The sequence below is a fragment of the Pollachius pollachius genome, assembly GCF_949987615.1.
Source record: "Pollachius pollachius genome assembly, chromosome: 19".
In the NCBI taxonomy this organism is placed as follows: Eukaryota; Metazoa; Chordata; class Actinopteri; order Gadiformes; family Gadidae; genus Pollachius; species Pollachius pollachius.
The window spans coordinates 9,171,212-9,194,415 of record NC_136952.1 but is presented as its reverse complement, the minus strand read 5'-3'; the positions used below and the strand labels follow the sequence as shown (position 1 = coordinate 9,194,415).

At 45.2% G+C, this 23,204-nt stretch overlaps 1 protein-coding gene across 1 annotated transcript in view; it reads right to left on the bottom strand.

Annotated features, from left to right (window-relative positions):
• The window catches only part of polr3a (polymerase (RNA) III (DNA directed) polypeptide A), a 31,426-nt gene extending 9,577 nt beyond the window's left edge, over nucleotides 1-21,849 (bottom strand). Inside the window, exons 1-24 of the mRNA XM_079757392.1 lie at nucleotides 21,719-21,849; nucleotides 21,187-21,322; nucleotides 20,737-20,874; nucleotides 19,254-19,425; nucleotides 18,998-19,152; nucleotides 16,287-16,526; nucleotides 15,818-15,980; nucleotides 15,287-15,423; nucleotides 14,751-14,854; nucleotides 13,878-14,019; nucleotides 13,337-13,477; nucleotides 12,969-13,038; nucleotides 12,538-12,665; nucleotides 11,957-12,095; nucleotides 11,415-11,579; nucleotides 9,591-9,763; nucleotides 8,633-8,744; nucleotides 7,811-7,929; nucleotides 7,007-7,144; nucleotides 5,675-5,845; nucleotides 4,263-4,376; nucleotides 2,121-2,207; nucleotides 1,698-1,780; nucleotides 1,251-1,421 (exon numbers count right to left, since the gene is read on the bottom strand). Coding sequence (XP_079613518.1) covers nucleotides 1,251-1,421; nucleotides 1,698-1,780; nucleotides 2,121-2,207; nucleotides 4,263-4,376; nucleotides 5,675-5,845; nucleotides 7,007-7,144; nucleotides 7,811-7,929; nucleotides 8,633-8,744; nucleotides 9,591-9,763; nucleotides 11,415-11,579; nucleotides 11,957-12,095; nucleotides 12,538-12,665; nucleotides 12,969-13,038; nucleotides 13,337-13,477; nucleotides 13,878-14,019; nucleotides 14,751-14,854; nucleotides 15,287-15,423; nucleotides 15,818-15,980; nucleotides 16,287-16,526; nucleotides 18,998-19,152; nucleotides 19,254-19,425; nucleotides 20,737-20,874; nucleotides 21,187-21,322; nucleotides 21,719-21,762 — 3,242 coding nt within the window. The 5' untranslated portion in view covers nucleotides 21,763-21,849. The remainder of the gene's footprint in view (nucleotides 1-1,250; nucleotides 1,422-1,697; nucleotides 1,781-2,120; nucleotides 2,208-4,262; nucleotides 4,377-5,674; nucleotides 5,846-7,006; nucleotides 7,145-7,810; nucleotides 7,930-8,632; nucleotides 8,745-9,590; nucleotides 9,764-11,414; nucleotides 11,580-11,956; nucleotides 12,096-12,537; nucleotides 12,666-12,968; nucleotides 13,039-13,336; nucleotides 13,478-13,877; nucleotides 14,020-14,750; nucleotides 14,855-15,286; nucleotides 15,424-15,817; nucleotides 15,981-16,286; nucleotides 16,527-18,997; nucleotides 19,153-19,253; nucleotides 19,426-20,736; nucleotides 20,875-21,186; nucleotides 21,323-21,718) is intronic.
• Nucleotides 21,850-23,204: the final 1,355 nt, after the last annotated feature.

Sequence of the window (23,204 nt, the reverse complement as noted above, 5' to 3'; positions counted from 1 at the left end):
AACTCGTTGAAGACGTCTGATGTTAAGCCCTCAGCCAACAGAATCGGTGGCAAACACAGCATTAGTGCAACACGTTTTCTCATTTTTTTCCCTTTTCCGCCTGCGGCTTGTGGCAAGGTGGTTACCGATCCTTCCTTCTGTTGATGAAGCGGCCTCTCTAGATTGTTGCCAACGGCTTCGGCAACCAGCTTCTGGAATTTCCCTACATCTCCATTAGCTTGATGTCCATGCCTCAACTGTCACAGGGGTTGCTGGGCAGCCAGCAACCCGTAAGGGACAGACCCCTTTCGAGACACCTGACGAAAGGGGTCGGTGGTGCGATGTCCAGGTCAAGTGGTATAAAAGAGAGAGCGTTGCACCTCGGCCTATTTCACACCCACTGGGACATTGACGTGTACGGTGATGCCGTTTGTGCCTTGCCCTTTTGTCCGATCGAAAGCAGAGCGTTGCACGATCGAGTGGCTCCCGCTGTGTATTAGATTAACAAACGGAGGACTTTTAGGAGATATATATATATATATATATATATATATATATATATATATATATATATATATATGTATAAGGGCTGTTTAAATAGGCACGATCAAAACGTGTTAACGCAATGTTATTATAATTCAATTAACGCACATTTTCAAATGTTTTTCCCACAGATCAACATTCATATCAGAATTATTTTTTGTTTTTAGTTCCACTTACTTTAGTAAGTAACTGTTGATTTAAAATTGTACTAATTAACTTTTTACAATTCCCAAAACTTCAACACACACACACACTGAGTGAGTCAATAAAACTCACTCAAGATCACTTGGTCTTCGATAATCTCATTTAACTACGATTGGAATGGATTTTAAATATAATTTAAAAACTGCGATAAATCGTGCATAACTCACCAATACTATGCGATTAGTCGCAATTACGAATTGTAATCGCTTGACAGCCATAATATATAAATATATATTTATACATATCAAAACACAAACACACACACACACACATATATGGAAGCAGGCGTAGCAATTACGGTTTCCACCAACATAAAAGAGCTTACCCTACTTCTCTTGCCCTACTGTAACGCCTTCACGGTTTGAATTTGAAGTCACACATCACACGTATTTATTCAAGGCACCATAGAGAATGCCTGCAGCGGTTCTTTTTGATGCGCGCTGCGGTCAACGACACCTCGGCCTCTCCCGGGAGACGAAAAACCAAGCGCGAGAAGCGGAGAAGACGCGAGCGGAGGACGGCACCTGATGTTCTTGGACGCGTTGATGATCTCCTTGATGCGCGGCACCCCCAGCGTGATGTTCATGGAGGCCACCCCGGCGAAGTGGAAGGTCTTCAGGGTCATCTGGGTGCCCGGCTCTCCGATGCTCTGGGCGCACACCGCGCCCACGGCCGAGCCCGGCTCCATCTGCGCCCTGCGGGGACGGACGGGGAGCACCTCAGGGTCGGACGCCGTGTTGCTCAGAGATTTAGGGGAGGAGGTCTGAGAGGTCATGTGGGGGGGGGGGTCGCGAGGGACCACGGGCCCCTAACGTCGCCAAACTGTACTTCTGACGATCTGGGGTGAAACTAACGGGATTTACCCAGGCCTAGGACTGGATAAACCCTTGGATGTGCATAGAGGAATAAAGCTGGTTCGTTACTCCATGGTCGCTAAGGGCAACGGTGTAGGGCTGACAAAGAAGCAGTACCTCATGTACTTGTCCCTGCACGTCTCCAGGAACTTCTCCAACTGGGTGGGCGTGATGCGGTCAAGCTGGTAGAGGACTTTTGGCTGCATATGGGGGGGTGGGGGTGGGGGGGGTGGGAAGAAAGAAAGAGAGAGAGAGATAGAGAGAGCAAGCGAGAGAGAGAGAATAGATTAAAAAATATATAGAAGCAAAGAAAGAGGAAGAACAAAAAAATAGGGAAAAAGGAGAAAAAAATATGCAAAGATAACGAAACATACAATGAAAGAAACACAAAAGAGGGAGCGAAAGAGAGAGAAAAGGCAGGAAAGGATGAGCAAAAAGAGATAAGGGGAGAGAGCGAGAGAGATTAGGGGGTGTGTGGGCTGCATGTATATGAAACATAGCCACTGTTGTCCATAATGTGATGGTGTTCACGGTAGGTACCTCTGTGGTGCCGTTATCATTGATGCCATATTTATCTCTGGTCTTCTTGATTCTCTCTGACATGCTGTGGATGAACTTCCTTATCTCCTGTCGGCAGGAGAACAACGGGGGTCAGTGTGTTATAAGTGGGGAGCCATTTGAAAAGACTCCTATAATTGCTATTCCGTGGGGAGCTGACATCCCACTCATGCACTTGTTAGAAGTTCCAGGGAGAATAAAGTATATTGGCAGGCACACACTTGCACAAACGCACACGCACACACACCACTCTGGAGGGAACATCATTTGCATTGTTATCGTTGACACACATGGACGAGTGTAATTAGTTCAGTAAAATGTGTCAGCTCAAACTTTGAGCCTTGGGAAAGAACCACAACAAAGACAGAATCGATCAGTCAAAAATGCCACTCTGAAAGATTACATACTTAGTTAATACACAGTCGCATGACAGAGTACCCTCGCTTTAAATTCTGGGATATTATGCATCAGGACATGGCAAACAACTCCTGGTCCTTGCCAAGGGAAGACCATAACTTTCATAACTATCCCCTCGGGACAAACGCATACTAGATTTGACTATTTACTTGACATTATTTATTCAATGTGTGCCTGAAACTGTACGCTCTGCCCATGCATTACTATCTTGTAGTAGCTCCTGCCCACACAATGATTACTAGATCATAATCATAATGGTTATTCATATGCAATTATCATCATAACTGCATATGAATAACTATTATACACATTAAGGTACACCCACTCAAGCAAAGACCGTTGTTTGTCAGCCAGCTTGAATTGACAAAAAGCGAGGTACTCTGTTTCCCACCTGTCTATAGATTAACACCCAAGGCCGGGGCATGCTGAATTCACTATACCTCCAGGAACTTCTCTGAGCCTGTGTTGTTTAACTCCTTTACAGAGGAAAGTGCTGTGGTTAGAGCCAAGAAACTCAATAAACAGAGATATTTAGTGTTTATTGGGCCAGGTTGCTCTTATTGAGATTAAACAAATATTTTGCAAAAGAGACACCTGGCCATGTCTTGGCCAGAGCTTGCCCGATGACCTTGAACATTGTATTAAAAAAAACGGGAACATAAATTTGATAGAGGAAGAAGCATTTTGAGTTGGAACAGAGGGTAGTCTGTGTATAACAGTCCTTTTTCGTCACATTTGATTAGATGACATTCTGCGGTAGCCAGAACGGTTAACGCTTACAAATTACCACATGTCCACTGGGGAGAATATAACCAGCAGCAGTTACCAGGAAAATTCATTCAGTCATTAAGAAACTAGTTACATAACGTCTCACTCGTGTCTGAACAACTCAGACATGACCACCTGGGACCAACATGATTCTTCCCAAGTTATAAGATATATAATTGGCAGAACGAAATTAGGCAAAAAAAGAAAAAGGTTTCTCACTTTTACTTTCTTGGCTTCCTGTAGACGATGGCAGAGATCAAATAAATGAGGCTCATATTCTTACTCCGCTGCCCTCCGAGGTCCACTTACAAATTCAGTCCCTCAGTCACTGGCGCCACTGAACGAAGGAATAAGCCGTCTAGACTCTCAATGTGCGCATCCCACGTGAAAGTCGTTTTAAAACTATTATGTGGAATTAAGGCAGCGCTTTAATTCCAATTGCACAAAGAAAAAGAAAATAAGATATTTCGTCCTTCGGGTGAGCTTAGCTCCTTTTCACCTGGTGGTGTCCTAGCCGTAGCACTGAACGCTATTTTCTTAATGGTGTTACTTGGACTCAAGGCATGATCTCCTCTCAGCACAACTTGCAGGTTTCTTTGGAAAGAAGCATCTGCTAAATAACCGAATGTAAGGGTCAAATCAAATCTCGTCTAGTCACGTTTCTTTTGGCGGCCGCTGGCCCCCTGCTTGGCAAAACCGCCGGCAGAAACCAACATCACAGCAGGCTGTGACATGTTGAACATTGGAGTAATGACTGATCATCATGTCCGCCTTGATTCAACCATAGGCAAGACAGGGAGGTAATTTCGAGCCTTGTGAGGGGGATGTGTTCTGTATCCATGTTCTTTTGTTGGTGAATTGATTCGGGGATTCAATGGGGATTGTTCGTGCAATAATAATAATGGACATGTATTCTGGCCCCTCCCTGGGGCTGATTACCTCCAGGAAGCTGTCTCTGCAGAAGGAGAAGTCTCCCCGCTTCATAATGGACTCGGCGGTCAGGGCCAGCTCGTTCTTGCTGAGGGCCGGCTGCTTTGGACACGTGAACACAGCCTGATGGGGAGAGGGGGGGGGAGAGAGAGAGAGAGAGAGAGAGAGGGGCAGTAAGTGAGGGAGAGAGGGAGTCAGTGACAGGCGAGGAGCATGCGAGAGCGAGTGAGTGCATGTGTGTCAGGGTGAGCAAGAGAGAGTGAACGAGTCCGTGTATGTGTATATGTGTGTGTCTGTATGTGTGTGAGAGACAGTCATTTGTCATGTAGTTGAACCTCGCCGTTTTTTAATAATTGAATTGGCCAGCCTCCCCGTGTCTTTGATAATAATATCTTTTGCCAGTCGATCCTCTGCTTTATGGGTGGTGATGAAAAAATGATACGCTTTCCCACAAAAAATTCTACCTCAAACCCACCTTTCCACATCGGACGGACTACATTCTCAACTGTATAAAGCTGAAATGTCCCTTGCTTTGTCTTAAGGAAGCATGCCAGATCCTGTGGTGTTCATATTTAACTATTATTTGGATTAGGTGTTTTTGTGTCTGGTTATCAATCGATGACCTAGTTATTTACTATCCCTAATATATATTAGGGCTGGGTATTGCCAGGTACCTCACAATTCAATTCAATTCAATTCTTTAGGTCTTGATTCGCTTCGATATCGATTCGATATTGATCCAATTGCTTCGATATCGATTCAATAATACGTGCAGATGACAAAAATACCTATTTACTATTTAGAATTAACCATTTCAAAATGAATTAACCATTTCATTGTGCTTTAACTAACGAAAAGGGAATACACCATTGTATAGTATTGTTCCTGAGCTAAACCAGCAGCACAAAAGTAATAATCATAACATGGACAAATGTACAAGGGCATGTACATTTAGGCATACTCGCTTCTAGATAACAATGACTGAGTATGCTTAAATGTTTATTTTTTATGGAAATAATCTATTTCAAAAAGATTCTGAATCTAAATTGAGTCAAGAACAAATAAATAACAAATAAATTGCAGTGCATGTGATGAATCGATATTTTTACCTAATATATATACAATAATTATTTGATAAATGCACAAAATAATTATATAATAATAATATAATTATATTCTATATCATCATTGTTGTAGATAATAATTATATATGATAATAATAATTGAAAATATTCTATCATATTCATGAATAAATAAAAAATATGTGTTTACAACATGTGGGAACAAACATCGCCTCGACGCAAACACCATCAAGTATTGTTAAAAGCACCATCAAGTCACATGCCGCTTGGTGGTGTGTGTGTGTGTGCGTGCAGCGCAGTGTGCGTGCAGGCTCACAGGGTGTGAGTCGGCCCACCCACCCGGACGTTGTCCAACACCCTCTTGAACTCCAGCGGCTCGTCCTTGCCCTCCATGTCGGCGGGGTCCAGGCCGTCGCCGCCGTAGATGAACTGGATGATGTCGCCCGTGGAGCTGCGCACCGTCAGGTCGTACTGGGAGCACAGGTCCTCCAGGGACTTCACCAGACGCCTCTGTGAGAGAGAGAGAGAGAGAGAGAGAGAGAGAGAGAGAGAGAGAGAGAGAGAGAGAGAGAGAGAGAGAGAGAGAGAGAGAGAGAGAGAGAGAGAGAGAGAGAGAGAGAGAGAGAGAGGGATGATTGAGCGCACAACGTAAGAGTTTGCGTGCAACACACAGGTTGTGTGCACGTAACACACTTGTAAGTGTGCAAAACATGTGTTAGCACGCAGGACAGGTAAAGGCTTGCAACACAAGTGTAATGGCGCATTTTCACCAGAGGGTGGGGGTCGGTTCAGTATGCAAAGGCACGGCACGCGTTGCGTTTCCACCGCCAAAAGTGCCCGTGATCCAGACTGAGCCGTATGTGCGCTTAAATGCGACAGGGGGATAATGACAAACAAAGAAAGTACCTGCAAGGTATTTCTGGACAACGGAGAAAGCTTTGTTTATTGAAGAAAATGTCGCTCAAAAGCTTGACGGCCGTCTTGGACCACCTACATTGTTGCTCGTTGTTTTTTCGTTCTTCTTTTTCCTTGGATTTATTAGCAGGCTACACTGTGTCGGGCTGCTATGAGGTCCCTATTCTATCGCCATCCGGCTTAAAACCCGCCCTACCATAAGGGTACTGTCGGCGTTGGAAACGCGAGCCACAACTGAGCTGGGCTATACCGCACCCTCACGTCTGGGCTGAGGCGTGCTGGGTCCGAAGCGCACTGCCGGTTGAAATGCGCCATAAGTGTGCAACACAACAGGTGTTAAAACGCATAACACAAGTGTTACCATGCAACCAAGCATAAGCGTGCACCACGTCACACTATTGTTAGCATGCAGCACAACACTTATAAGTGTGCAGGACACGGTGTTTTCACGTGTACTAGGGTATAATCAGAAAGGACGCCTGAATGTGCAGGGGCTCATAGAGGCCACCTGAAGGCCCTGCTTTTGTATCAAGGCAGTATGAGAGGCTGTGCCCTAGGTAAGGATTATGGAAATGCCTGGCTTTGTTTTCCCATTGTTGCGTCTGGCAAGAGGGTACTTCTGCACACACTTCACACCATATCACACATGTAATCAAAACATATGGGCCGCGGGGGGGGGGGGGCACCTTTCAAATCCCTGAATGAATAAAAAAAACAATGGTGTTCCTTATGAATAAACGAGAGAAAGGGGCTCACCTGCATGTAGCCCGTCTCAGCGGTCTTGACAGCCGTGTCGACCAGGCCCTCTCGGCCGGCCATGGTGTGGAAAAAGAACTCTGTGGGCGTCAGGCCGGAGTAGAAGCTGTCGGCCACGAAGCCCTTGGCGGCCGGCAGCTGGGAGGAGAAGGCAGAAGGGTTAGAGCTAGCGATGGGGCTCCTAGGTGGGAGCATAGTACTTATCTAAATAGTGTTTAGCATTGTGTAGCGTTGTCCTAGCCATCTTGGTTGTACATATGGCGAATGGGTTAACCTAGCGCTTGTAAGCGCATGGGACTTGCACTTCTATGAATATCTTGTAATTGTACCTACAGATTGTTTCTCTTTCTACTGACTTTCTTCTGGCAAATTGTAATTGTTAACACATTGTAAGCTGCTTTTGGATAAAAGCGTCTGCTAAATGCCCTAAAGGTAAATGTAAATGTGCACACCTTGAGATGTGAAAGAGGAGTGACTGTTTTACTAAATCTGTGAATAATAGCAAATGGCATTTTTTATTGAATAGTTGAGGGAAAAAAGGGAAAAGCTACAGGGGATAATGAAAAAATGGTTTACACAGTATTTAATACAATGAAAAAAAACCTGATGTATCCCTTGGACCAATAAGTGCCCCAGAAAGCTTCCGTTGAGATGCATGTTGTTCTTACCCCCCCTCCCCCCATCACACTCAGTTAGTTACCTAAGGAAGGCCTAAATGATGTGTCCAAGAAGCAAGACATTGAGCAATGATCAATAAACAGGGAGCGACGCAGGGATTCAATTAAAAAAGGAAGCAAACCTTACTTTAGAGTGTTTTTCAAAGTGCGGCAGGGAGCGATTCTCAAAGCCGTCGGGCACTCGTGATCCACTTATGGCCTGCTGGCCCACACAGGCAATCATCTGGGAGATATTGATGAAGGAGCCTGCGGTGGTGTGCACAAGGGGGGGATGTTTGGGGATAATACAGGGGTAAGAAACCAAAACCAAAACCCAACCAATCGCAGAAGACGATTAGCGGCTCCAGCGGCGACATAAGAGAATGGGAAGACTCTATTTTGAAGGGAACTACTTGCTTTCTGACCGCACGCCCCGGTATTCATTTTTTTGTTAAGGCCTATTTAACTAGTGCTTTGGCTTGTCCAATGTGAATTTGTATTCACCCAAAGCAGACGAATAAAACATTTAAGGCCACAGAAAAGATTGCCAATGTCACCATATCAACATAATAATGTACCAAGAAATGTGGTTTGGGCGATAATCCGGCCGGCTTCCATTGCTTTAGAATGAACGCCTTCGGAGGCTGTTGTCATGGCGATGGACCTCAAGCATCTCCCCCCCCCCCCCCCCTTCCACAGCAGAGCGCTTTTCATTCTGGGGAAATGCAGGGCCCCATGCTGTGGATTTCTTCCAGTTATGTGAGCGTGTGTTTGAGTGAGTGAGTGAGTGAGTGATGGAGGGTGAGGGTGAGCGTTGTGCTCTGTTTGAGTAAGTGTGTGTGTGTGTGTGTGTGTGTGTGTGTGTGTGTGTGTGTGTGTGTGTGTGTGTGTGTTTGTATGTGTGCGAGAGAGAGTGTATATATATATGTGTGTGTGTGTGTCCTTGGAGACTGTGCGTGTTCTTTGGCACCTTTGGAGCCACAAAGCGCCATGATCAAAGGGCTGTTGCTCTTGTCCAGCTCCCGGAGGCAAGCACTGCCGGCATGGTCTCGGATGACGGACAGTTCTTTCAAGATGAGAGCCTGCACACACACACACAAACACACACACACACACACACACACACACACACACACACACACAGAAGGGGAGGGAACGAGAGTTTAGTCCGTTCTCCGCAGGGCTCCTCAAAGTGCGTCGGGCATCCAGTGGGCTGGGGGGATAAGAGACTGAGCTGACGTCTGGTGGGGGAAGATCACACATCATAGATGGATGTTCGCCTGGAGGGTGTGATTGGCTCTCTGGTTGGCAGCCTTGCTGTCAGGAGCCTCTGTGTGTCAACTGTTATTACGTTGACATGCGTAGTCCACTGTTCGACGACGAGCACGCTCGTCTTTTACCATTATGTCATTTAGCAACGAGACGTTACTCACAGCCAATGAAGATAGTATAGGATGAGTCATTAAGGAGCAGGGGGGCGTGTTGTGAGGGCTGGCATACTGTGTGTATATATTTATGGAACACTACAGAAAATGACCACAATAGTTATGTATATTCAATAAACCTGGGCTGGGCAAGTTGGAGAAACCACTAAGATAGATTTTGAATGCGTCCCAGCCCCTCCCTTTAGACCTCTTGTGTCGGGTCAACCAGAGAAATTCTTGATAGGCTGCAGTTCAACAGAATCTTCAACCGATTGATCGGTTGGTTGATGAGGGAAATAAATTCTGAACGTTATCTCTCGATCAAATGAATCCAAGTAGAGTACACTCTACTCGGATGCCTAACTCTCACGTCAGCGACCACATTACATTACATTGAGAGAGAGAGAGAGAGAGAGAGAGAGAGAGAGAGAGAGAGAGAGAGAGAGAGAGAGAGAGAGAGAGAGAGAGAGAGAGAGAGAGAGAGAGAGAGAGAGAGAGGGGTACCTCCAGGGTCTCCTCGGCCGTGCAGCCCGGCTGCTGCTGGAGCTTCCCGGTTTTGAGGGCCTCGATGTACTCGTCACACTTCCTGTAGCCGCCGTCCAGAAGGTCCTGCTTAGCCTTCAGCAGGCCCTGGCCCGGGGTCACGTCGCCGATCCCGATGGAGAAGCCCCGGTTGGCTGGAGCGGGACCAAAGAGGGATAGAAAAAGGATTGTTTAGTGCGAAGGGGGGCTCGAACCACTAAAGGGTGCAGGGATTTAGCCGTGTAGCTACTCGGGTTCTAGCTTGCGGTCCCATGCTATGTGTTGTTCTCTCTGTACTTTGACCCCTTGTCCTGTCTGTCCTCAGTCTCCTGCCCATAAAGATGCCAAGCACAATATATACTATTTTATTCATTGGGTTGAGCACCAATGTCTCAAAATAAACATTTTAACCCCAGGTGATGAAGAGAAGTTTCCTACCTACCTACCTAGATTCAAATCCGAGTCCACTGAGAGTCTTTCCTAGGGTTTTCAGTTCTCTCTGAAGAAAACTCAGATATCTTCTATTTAGTTGACCATTAAGTCATTGGGCATATGCTTTGAGTGAAATCAGATCCAGCTCCTATGACGAGAGGAGTGTATGTGTACACGCATGTATGTTTGTATGGCTGTATGTATGTATATAAGTATGCATGTTTGTATGGCTGTATTTTTGTATATACACATGTTTGTATGGCTGTATGTATCTACGATTGTTTGTATGGCTACATATATTCATATACGTATGCATGTTTGGATGACTGCGTGTATGTTTGTATGACTATGTATGCCCTTCGACAGTCTCGGTGACCCCTTAATCCGACCGACTCCACACTTGTCGGGTGTAATGCTGTGCTCCCGAGGAGGTGCGGTGTGGAGTGGGGAGCTGTTTGGCTGAGTGGCTCTCAGGGGGGCTCCAGACCTATTCACAGGGGGCCCAGCAAATCGGCGTCCCGTTCCGCCCAGGCACGTTCTGCACGTTATGAGTGGGCACTCGCCTCATTAATGAGCAGGCCTCTTATTCAAGGGGGCCTTCAGCGAAGGGCTGAGGAGCCCCAGGGGAGACCTACCCCCGCTTATCCCCAATTCCCTCCGGGGCGGAGAGGCCTGAGCGGAAACATAACTCGGAACGCAAGATAACATGAACTTAACACCGCCAACTTCCTTTCCGATTCAGAGAAATACATCAGCATCATCCACGTCGTCCCTCTGTGCCCGGTGGTATAGTCAACCAGTGTTGGGGTCTGTTTGACACCAAAGGTGATCTGGGCGCCTCGAATCAGCCATAAAAAGGACGTGACAGCCACAATCACAGACATCGCCCCCCCCCTTCCATCCGTCTCTGTCTGCTTGCAGGTCCGTTTAACACCAAAGATCCATTCTGGACTGCATCCAGGGCAATGGTTTGTTTGTGTATTGTTGCGAGTCCTTTGTCGGGTTAATAGACTTTCCATGTTTTGTAACACTTTGGGTTCAATTTGATTAAAAAGGTTATTGTTCGATTATAGTGGGTTCAGTGCTCAGGAGCAATGTGCAGGTTTGCCTGCTAGCTAATTAACCTGCGGATGGTGAAAGCACTTTAGAAATAATCTTCATTCTTTGCGACCCAGAATTACAGATATAATTCCCTCTTATATCAATTGCTATTCTGCTGTTCTGAAATGACTCCGGCAGAATAAAGATTAAAATGCTAACGGATAAATGTCTTGCCTGGAAGCAGACAAGAAATTCAATTTTGCAGCATTAACACAATACACCCGGTTTGATTTTCTACGCTGGTGGGATGGGGTGGGCGGGGGGGACACCTACAGAGGTAGGTGGGGGTGATGCGCGCCAGGCGGGACATGGCGTTGGCGGCCTCCAGCTGGCCCCAGTCCCGCAGCAGGATGTAGAAGATGTTGTTCTTGGAACCAGAGCCCAGGGTGCCTTTGTCCAGGCTGCCGCACAACAGCTCGCTGTTCTGGATCACCACGACTACCGGGGAGGGAGAACAAAAGGTATTGATAAATAAATGTGAGTGAGACAGAGAGAGACAGACAGAAAGACAGAGGGACACAGCACGCGTGTTGATGAGCGCACAAACAGTGAAACATCGAAAGGGAATGTTGTGGGGCTGTGCTCCAAAAATCGACATGGCAATATATCGTGACGAACTCAATGCTGATGCAAATAGAAGCGCATTTAGTGTCAAGTGAAACCAGAATATTATTGTTGCCTAGAAAATCTAAAAGCATAAGAGACAACAGACAAGGAAGCACAAGGGCTCCCTGCATTAATCACAACTAAATAGTGTGCGTGCGTGCGTGCGTGCGATGGTTTGGCGTAGGGGTGTATGTCAGCGGGGTGCTCACAGGAGTCGTTGAAGCAGAGGTCCTCTCCCTTGCCACAGTACTGCTTGCCCTTGGTGCGCAGGTTGGCCAGCACAGGGCTCTCCTTGCTGGGCTTCAGGATGAGGCTGAAGAGCTGCTTGCCGGTCCACAGAGCCACAGGCTACACACACACACACACACACACACACACACACACAACGTAACTAGGGCTGTACAGATAATTGGATTTCAATTGCGATTTCGATATTTGGGTGAAACGATCTCCAAACTAATATAATCAGCTTGAAACGATTTGTTTTTGCTCTATATACAAGCACACACACACACAGTCTTTTTATTCATTCATTTTTTTACAGAAAAGAACAGCTGGATACATATTTGTCCATTTTTTTCTATTAGAACAATTCGTTTTTTGGGAGAGAAATGCTGAATAAATGCATCGTGTTTTTAAACTCAACAACAATCGTTTCAATGATCGTGATTTCAACATCGACCAAAATAATCATGATTATCATTTTTTTCCATAATCAAGCAGCCCTAAATAGAACAAGGTTTCCTCCATCATCACCTGGCCTATACATCATGGCGGTGCCGTGGCGTACCTTCATGATAGCAGGCCGGGGCATCCCTATCTTAACACGCTCGTCCTGCCCCACCAGGATGGACGCCACGATCTGACAGGCTTTGGCGTGGTCCAGGAAGGTGTCCTTCAGCGTCATCAGGTAGGCTCCTGGAAGGCCAACGCACGTTTGAAAGACACACTCAGCCACGTTGATCGCATGTTCAGAAACAGAGCGGTGATGCATTCATGTACCGCATGGGGGACTTTCTAATGCGGAATCTCCTATTTACCCCAATGGGTGTTTGTAATGCCATACACACTTTAAAAGTCAGGGTTCGTAAACGGTTATAGTTATAGACCGGTTGAAAGGGTGTGATCAATGCATCTTCAAAGCTTAAATAGGAAATCAAATTTTGAAGGCGTCACGTAACACAGAGGTTTTTATTAACTGCTGTGCGACACAATACCGACCCGTTATGAAGTCCTGAATGGCCGCGATTAAGGGCTCGCCGTTCCTCGGTGTCACCAGGTTGGCTTTGGTCTGAAGGGAAAGAAAAGGGCAAGTCGATTGAACCCTCAACCTAGACAATGATGGCCAGCTGTTCTGCATGACACACGTTAAAGTTACAGAACATACAGAATAAGTGTGTGTGCGTCTCTCTCTTTGCCTATGTTTGTCATGTGTGTCTTTGTTTTTCTCTCTGTTTTCATGAATGCGCGCGTGTCTGTGACACATGCATGTTTGCGTATGTGTCATGCGCCTCTCCCTCCCTCCCTCCCCATATGTGTGTGTTAATGAAGTGGTTGCTTCTGTGTGTATGTGTGTGTGTCCTACGCACGCCCATCAGCACCAGGGCTTCAGCCTTGGCCTCTTCGGTCTGGGGGAGGTGGAGGTTCATCTCGTCGCCGTCAAAGTCAGCGTTGTACGGCGTGCACACACACTCGTTGAAGCGGAACGTCCGGTGAGGCTTCACCTTGGCCTGGGAGGATGACGAAAGACACACACGCCATCACAATACATATTGACACACTTTATTCATCAACCAAGTCAGCATCCCCGAGACACGCGCCGTGTTTTGACAGTGCGTCAGCAACATATCAATGGTATTAGACTATGGTCCAAATAAAGGACTACATAAATTAACCCTAAATAGGGATACACACGCGGGGACACATAAATCCACATGCAAGCCTTGAACAATTCTAATCTCTTGCTTGATGTTACGCTTCATTAATGGATACACACTGCTATTCCATGGCAATAGGTTTTATATAATGACATCCTTTTATGTTCCAAGGAGCCAAGGCTGATGACCTTCAAGTCTCACGAGTAGAAAAGTGTTAGTGATAGTGAAGAGAATGCAGTTGGGCCCTACTCACAATGTGAGCCATGATGCTGAGCTTGTGCAGGGAAGGCTGTCGGTTGAACAGCACAATGTCCCCGTCGATCATGTGTCTCTCCACCACGTCCCCAAACCTCAGCTCCTGGGCCATCTTATCCCTGTTTCCGTACTTGAGGAACCTAGCGGGGACGAGTCGTTGATCAGTACTGGAACACACGTTTGTTGGTTTATTGACGGGTACCAAACTACTGTAAGTCCAAAGACATGTCGGCAATTTGCTTGCTTTATCTGACAAGAAGCCAAGACAAACCGAGTGTACCAAGTATTCGTTCAGTCATGATCCATGAACCAAATATTAGAATTTCTGAAGCATGAGGCAAATGTTTGGTAAACACAAAGATCTATCTCGAGATCAATCCCGTTCTCTTTGGTCGAAAAGAGAACGAAAAGACCTGTTAGCCTCCACACACACACACACACACACAGACGGGTTGAAGAGTGGGTCTGATTTGGTGACTCAGCCATACCCTCTATGGCAGAATGACCCCTTCTGGGTGATGTGGAACGTGTCACTAACTGTGCACCACTTTGATTTGAGGGCATGGCGAGAAAGTCGCGCCCAGAACCCGGTCTGTGACTATAATAGTCATAATACTGCAAATAAAAGGGCTTTCATCAGTTGGACGAAAGGCTCGATAACCGCTGTGTTACCTCATTCGGAGATGGAAAGCAATAAGAAATCTTTGATCTTTGAGATCGCTATTTTGACATAGTTTTGAATAGTGTAATAAATGACAAAAACAAATTTTCGGACGATCGACTTATCGATTAAATAGACTAATGGTTGCAACCATGGTTACATCTTTTAAATAACGCTGTGGGGAGGAGGACTGGAGGGAGCCGTCCACACCTCTTCATCTGCGTGTGGCGGTGCTGGATGAAGTTGGCCCCAGGGTGGACGTCAGGCCCGTTGCGGACCAGCTTCCTCATGAGCTCCAGGTTGGCCCTGTTCACCTGCCGGGGCGATCGGGAGGTTAGTTTGGTCTGCGTTCAGTCACACTGCCGGGGCTGTGGGGTGGAACCGAGGGAGAGCTGCCCAACACATCACGCTAGGGCTGCGCATTTAATCAAATTTGGATTGTGATTTCAATTTTGGGTCAAACGATCTCCAAGCTAATATAATCGAGTTGAAAAGATTTTTATTATTTATTTTTTTCAGTCAATGTTTTATGGAAACATATTTGTACATTATTTGACCACTTTGCGTATTTTTTCAGGGAAAATTTCAGAGTTCTCAGTTACAAAGTGTTTTTTTTGGAGAGAAATGCTGAATAAATGCGTGTTTTCAAACTCAAAAATATCAGGATTTCAATATTGACCAAAATAATGGTGATTCTGATCTTTTCGTAAGGTGCCGTGCGGACAGGCCCGGGCGGTGGCGGGCACCTTTTCTGGATAGGTCAGGATCTTGGCCACGTGCACGGGGACGGCCACCTCGTCGATCCTCAGGTTGGGGTCCGGGGAGATGACCGTTCGCCCCGAGAAGTCCACTCTCTTCCCCGACAGGTTGCCTCGGAAACGCCCTGAGTGGATGAAAGACGACGCAGTCGGAGAGGTCGTCGGAATAGAAAAATGAAAGGAGGAAAAAACACAACACTAAAACAACTTTTTTTAGGTGAAAAGTGAGGTAATGAGCTGGATAAAATGTAAATATGGGCATAAATTCCCCTCCAAGGTTTAAACCCATGCTAGGACATAAGTTACCCGTTATTGGCCATTTGTGGTTACCATGCAACGTCAATCAAACATTCTGCCTCATGCCCCGCCCCCTAAATCTGATTGGGGCAAGTGGAGATAGCGAGCGCCTGAACAGCTTCATAGCCCTGTCGCTTAACGAAAACAATTGTCTGACCTGAAGTCGACGGGGGTAGGGTTTTCCATTAAACTCGTAAGCGAGCGAACCCACGGGGACGGTACCTTGTTTGCCCTTTAGCCGCTGGACAAAGCCCCGGGTCCACTTCTTGGGCGCCATGTTCATGGGGATGCCTGACAGCTCACTGTTGATGTAGAGGGCCACCTGCAGCTGGAGGAAGTCCCAGTCCTCCATGATCATCTGGGTCTTGGCTCCCGTCATGCGGTGCTGACGGAGGGGCGAGAGAGAGAGAGAGAGAGAGAGAGAGCTTGAGCTACTTGTGTGTCTTGCCAAAGAAGAAGAACTGATGGAATTGGGGAAAGTTTGAAGAAAATTGATGCAACATTTTAAGTCGAAATTATTCGAAGAGGCGTTTTTTTTTTAAATTGTATTCAAAATGCTCGCTTTCCTACTTTCTTGTCTTCCTACTTCACTTAAAAACAAGGCCATATTCAGAGAGAGAAAACTAAAAAACCCAGTGCTACGTTCTAAAGGAGACCTTCTCGGGGAGGGCGTGGTCACGCCGCCGCTGACCTTCTTGATGACATCGTTGAGGAAGATGATCTCAGTGAGCTTCATGGTGAGGTCGTCCTCGTTGGTGCCCGACTTGAGGTCGCTGACGACCGAGGGGCGGATGCACAGCGGGGGCACCAGCAGGCGCGTCAGCAGGAGGTCGGCGGGACGGCCCGCCTCGGGGTTCATCAGCAACAGGGGGACGTCCTCGGCGGGGATCCGCTTTAGCAGGTTGAGGACCACCAGAGGGCTCATGTTCTCCTGGGGCGGGGGACATCATGGCGATATTTAGAAAGGTAAAGAGCACCGCCGCCGCCTTTTAGTCAGCATCCCCGAGACACGCGCCGGGTTTGACAGTGTGTCGTCAAATGAAAATGTGCGTTTCTTTTTAACCTTCTTCCTTTTTTAACGTTGGACCTAATCAACAAAGGCCTTGGAGAAATTTGTTGAGAAAGGTTGTCTTATATCCAAGCTATTTCTATATGAGAGTGCCCCATCAAATGAAAATCAATAAAAAATGGAAAAGGGAAAGAACATATGCAATCATCTTTTCTCTTGCATCCTTTTGAAGGAGCGATGGGCGAACACACGCATTCAAGAAATTATGGCCCAATGAAACAATCCAGTCATAAATGATAAAAACACATTTCTCAAATGTTGTAATTCGGATTACCTTGTTTTTTAAGTATCATTTTTTTAAGTATAAAGTTTTGAGTTCAATGATGGTTACACTTTGATATTAAAAAACTCCATACCCTCCCTTTACTGCTCCCTGGTGCAGTCGACTCAGATCAAATGTTCTCTGGGTGCATTCAACTCATGGATAGCTCTGGCATTTACATTACATAAACTGACATCAAAATACAGTCATTAAAGGGGACTTATTATACCACCAGGTGTGAGTGTGATAAGCCGCTATAAGCTGGTTTGAAAATCTTCTTCCATCCCAGGTGGGATTGTCCACATAGATGTATGACGGATAGATGAGCAACGTTTGCTACAGTCGACTGGCGTAGACTGATCTATCTAGCATACATCTAGGTGGACACGGCCCCTTGTAATGTCAGAAGAGGCCGATTTTCAAAACGTCTTGTCACGGCTAACCACACTCACACCTGGTGATATAATATGTCACCTTTAAAGATGAACTGAACTGAAATAATCAACATCCATAACGTGTTAGTTATGAACATTATAACAAAAATGACACTAAAAAAAATATTTAAAAAATCAATATATAGCTTTTTTTAGCAACAAAAGGAAATGCGTCTTTTAGTATTAGAGCGCCGATGACGTCACTGGCATGGTAGGACTAGGTCGTTGCTGCAGACATGCAAACGTCTTCTACACTCCACGGCGGAAAATAGTGATTTTAATATGGCTGGTTACGCGTTTGAGCCTGTGAGGGACATGTCTGTAGTGTCCGACTGCCACCCGGTGGAGAGGGATCAATTTCAGGCTCCAGCTCCACCTTCAGATCGTGTGAGTGTGACTGGTGTGCGTGTGGGTGCTGCCGGAGCATGGACACTGCCATTGAATCGGTCTGCTGCTGAGATGTCCCGGTCAACCTTGACCATCTAATGGTGGGATTAGGTTGCATAACCATGCATAGGGCATTTCGGATGCTGTGCGGCGAGAGAGAGGTTTTGGAAGTGGCCATGCTCTCTCTAAGGGACGTCCGAGCGGACACACTGGAGCGCCCCACAAATAGTAACCAAGTAACAAGGCAAAAAGTATGATTCCCCCTGTTTTCCTTTGACACGTTTGAGGAATATCTCCGTAAAGACGGACTCAACGAAAATGCAACGAACTGTACAAACGCTGTAGTACCTACATATTCAAGGCGCTGGTTCTCCACAAAAAAGTGGAGCGCATCAAGCCTGCGCGCATCCAGCCTGCGCGCTGTATAAAAACATTCAAGTCGAGGAGGAGATAGTAGTTGTTTAACCTTTTAGATTGAGTAGAAATACTTTTTAATGTACAGTTAGTAATTAAATTGACCAAGGAGCTGTATTTAAAGCTACAAAGATAATACAAAAAAAAACCTGTAACTTTCAACGCAACTCTAACGTCGCTTGAGGCGTCCACACGAATCCTAACACGAAACGGCATAGGTCCGGTTTAATTTGAAACCACCCTGGGACCATGGACCTATTAAAGAACATGGTTCATTATCTGCCTAATAACATGGTTATTAAAGACATGGTTTCACAAAAAAATCGTCTCGGTTAGATGCACTTTGGGAGATACACCCGCGGATGAGCATAGATGCGAGGCGGATTCACGAGTGTCACGTTTACTTTAGGTGGATGTTGGAGGTTTACTTTCTGGTGGATGTTGATGGATATTGCACAGATGGATATTGTACAGATACATCTTACTATGAAACTACTTCTTTGAGTTTAACTCCCTCTGCATCAGCAATCGGCTAGTCGGCGAACATCAGGGTGAGTAGAGAGGGACATTTGTGGAACTTCTGTTTACAAACCCGCCGTGGTTTAATTAGCAGCTTGGAAACATAGATCTGTGATATCGTCTGAGTAATAGTTTATACACTTTATGGTCGGAGTGCTAGCTTGTGGAGATTGACATGACAGGGGCTATCGGAGGGTTAGTCAGTTTTAAGGCTGCCAGCCATGCATTAAGGGCTGGTTTCCTATTCAAAGGTAGCCTGTGGAAATGTATAATTTCCCCAGCTGCCTTGGCCCTATATAATTCTTACGGGGGCTTACCTGCGCCCTGTTGAGTAGGGACTCCACCTCCTTGTTGTGCTCGATGGCGATGTCAAACGACTGGAGGAACTCTGAGACAAAGGGGTCGGCCACCTTCTTGGTGGTTTTGTACTTCTCGTGGATGATCTTCAGCAGCCCGCACTTCTTCACAGTCCCTGGAGGAGGAAGAGGACCCCGCAATCACAACCATGATTCCCCCAGGACAAAACGTCAGTCAGCATCAACCGGCAAATAATACATCCGGATTTTGACTCACCATTGAACGACGAGCAATTCATACAGAGTGTCCTTTTGCGACATTTCTCCGAGACCTTCTTCTTCAGGCCCCGCTTCTGCAGGTAGGGCAGGTGGGGCCTCTTCAGGTGGTCCATGAACTGGAGCTTCTCCTCGCGGGTCAGCATGATGTGGGAGCAGGTCTTGCAGATCATCTGGAGGAGGAGGGAACAAGGCTCATTGGAAACACTGGACACCACACTCACCCAAATGTTCACCCCTTTATTTGTTTTTTGTCTCTATTGATGAACCTTAATGCAATAATATATATATATATATATATATATATATATATATAATTAAAATAATTACTAAATATATATATATATATACCTTGATATGACGCCAAATTATATGACGTCTGTCAAACTCAATGTAGTAATCAGTCCAGGCACTATTTAGTGTTGTGCCTAGCAATGGAATATCACAATATTTTTCAAATATTAAAAGGATTCCCTGCCATTCACAAGGACATGCTATTGCTCAGAGGATGAATCGATTTGATGCCAACAAAGTGAAGTACAGCCAGAATAAATACAATGCAAACATATCACAACACGGCAATATAAAAAGTGATGAGACACACACAGGCGGATATCTCAATTTTGACATTTGACCCCTCTATTTAAAGGTCAGGGCTAATATAATTGGAAGACATCAGGCCAAAACATAGCAATTGCAGCATACCCACAGATGGCGACAAGGAACTTGTGTTGGGATTCAAGGCAATTTCCTTAGTTCTTGTGAAACGCTCTTTTAGCTACCAGACATCTACCTATACAATACAATACAATAATGACGACAGAACAGTCCAATTCATCATTTGTTTCAGAGCTTGGTTATCTCAGCCGCTTCATCCAGGCATAGGAATAAGGATGCATTTCTTTGCCTGCGCAATTGGATATATGCAGACCGTATCGCAGGCGATACCATTACATTTGATTGTATGTTGGATAAGATTGGTGTTGGGAGTGTTCCATAAAGGTTAATATCTGTACATAGTAGTTGAAATTATTTTGTTTTCCTCATTCAGCTTGTGATTCTGTGTAAGCACAGGAACCGGAATGAAATACCTTGTATCTTTACGCATGCTTGGCAAATAATGCTGATTCTGATCAGATTACACTTCTAATAAAAAAATGAACGACTGATCACTCACTGAAAAGATCGATGATCCGATTCAGACAGAAAAAAACAGATCGGTGCATCCCTAAGGCCAACTGTTTTGATTTGACCACTCCTACTTTCACAGTTCTGGTTTGCAGTGGGAAAACCAAACATAGGTCTGGGTTTCGCTCAGTATAAAAAAGGTCCAAGATGACATTCAATGCGCTGCATTTAACTGTAATTTATGAATTCAGATGTATTTATTAAAATTGCAATAAATTAGATTAGATCATGCTGTAGATATTACGGAACCTGTATTCAGGGTATGTTTGATCTGAGTAAACAAAGCATCGACTTGCCTGTAGGATTCCTATGACAGCTTTAAAATAGCCCACATGGAAACAGGGCAGCTCCAGATCCAGATAGCCATAGTGTCCCAAGCAGTCGGCAAGGTTCTTTCCACAGGTCTCACACGGCCTGTCTTTCTCGCTGGTGCCCTTAAGGAAACACATCAGTGTGGATTAGGACATTATGTATAAATCAGTGTGACATATTTGTGACAATTGCCGATATCAATATCTATACACCAACACCATTATATTTGACAGTATTGCATCTCATTCTTACACGTGAACAAAAAGATTGTTTGAAAGTAAAAAGACGATGATTATTTATTATTAGTAAGAATGTTTAATAAAAAGGATGTACACAAATGAAAGAAATTAAACAACAAAATGGCAAGCAGCACAAGTGTGATCAACTTTGTTGAGAGTGTGTGTTTGATTGGGCAGTGCGAGTCCATGTCCTACCATACGATGGTCCAGCACTCCATAGGACAATGGCGTGTGCTTGGTGTCCTGGCTGTACAGATTCTTGCTGACCACCTGGATATGGGCCTGCTGACGCATTTGCTCGGCAGACTGGATGCCGAAACAAATGTGGCTTCTGTAGGCATTTGAAGCAACAAGAAGTGCCAGTAAGGGAGTGTATAGTAAAACGTTTTTCATGGGGAAAGCATTTCTTCACATGTCTTTTGTTGTGTGCTGTGACTAGCCATGACCATTTACATTTACATTTAGGGAATTTAGCAGCATTGACCAGTGAAATAATTTCGCTACTTTGCCACTGTAATTTCAATAGATTTAAGTTAATTTTAGAAATGTGTTTTAGAAGTTGGTGGGCAAGGGCGACTCTTTCGGAATAAGGGTCTTAAGAGCGTCATTCACAAATGCGAATGTCATCAGTGAAGTTGACAGCTCATTTGAGAGTTGCCTGTCTGTCCCTGAGCTCTGCTAACCGGGAAGCTAACAGTTTCTTAGCCAAATCCTCCTATCTACTCACATCTTTTTGGCCACATCTGTCTCTCTGAACTGCTCCTTCACCATTGTGGCGGTTTTTCTCCCCGATACGGGCCTACTGGTAGAAAACGTTTAAATAGACGGAGAATTGTTCAGTATTCCCCTAAATATAGCACGCTACAGTCTGCATGGACGCATCATGCCATTCATGCTGCACCATGGCAGTGTTGATCACACGTGACCCGGGACTTCCTGTAGACAACGAGGACAGGCAAAGAGGAACCAAATGATCGCAGACTTGCACAGTCGAAAAACATGGCTGCCATCTAGCAAATGTTTACTATCACTGCATACGTTCAAGGAATAACAAACAAAAATATACAATAAAAAAGATGTGAAGAAATTAAGTAATAACAATTGAGTAAAACATGATACATATAATCAACGTAAGAATGTATGTGGAAATGTGGATACAACTATTAGTCACCCTCTGTTCATAACTATTTTTCTTTATATGTTTTAAATATTCTAAAATAATGTAGTATTAACGACGATGTTTGAATAAAACGTCTTTCAATAGAATGTATCGAGAGAGAAAATCCACAACAGCAACGTGTTTCTTTGAGACACAAGCTTATCTTTACTGTAACTGTACCTACGGCCACTAGGTGGAACCAAATCACTGGACAAAGCAAGTGGAACGGGCTGGACATCCCAGATTTCAATCAAATGTATTATTTTGGTGAATGCCTGCAAAATGTAATGAAAAAGAGAAACAAGTCTGGATTTCTCCGGAAAAAATCCATTATGCATATGAAAACATTTGCATTTGAAATACTTGCCACGGACAAGTGAACAGTGTCTCATGCAACCTGCTTTCGCAGTTCATATTTCCCACCACTTATGTGCAGGTAGTTTGCTCTAATTAAATAAACTTGAAACTACTAATCCTAATTAAAGCGGAATATAGGCAGAAAATAAATGGCCTCTGGTGGTACTTACCCCCAAAACAAGTTATTATAATAGTAATCAGCTGCTATTCAGTCCCTGTATAAGTGTGAATAATTTGTGTGTCTGTTTGTGTGTGTGTGTGTGTGTGTGTGTGTGTGTGTGTGTGTGTGTGTGTTTGTGTGTGTGTGTGTGTGTGTGTGTGTGTGCGTGTGTGTGTGTGTGTGTGTGTGTGTTCAATCATTTTGTAGGCTATGAAGCCACTGTAAACAGCTCTCGGGAAAACAAGAGGCAGCTATGTGATCCTATCTAATATCATGAATCCAACGTATTGCCTAGCCTATAGGAAACATACACACACACACACACGCACGCACGCACACACACACACACACACACACACACACACACACACACACACACACACATGGACACGCACACAGACACACACCGCTCTATCGACTCAGTGCTACAGCTCAAAGCACAGGCCCGAACATGCGTGCAGAGCAGGGATGTCATATCGTCCCTGCTCCCATTCATCAACTTCCTGTGTGTCCTCAAGGTATATATGCAAACAGGAT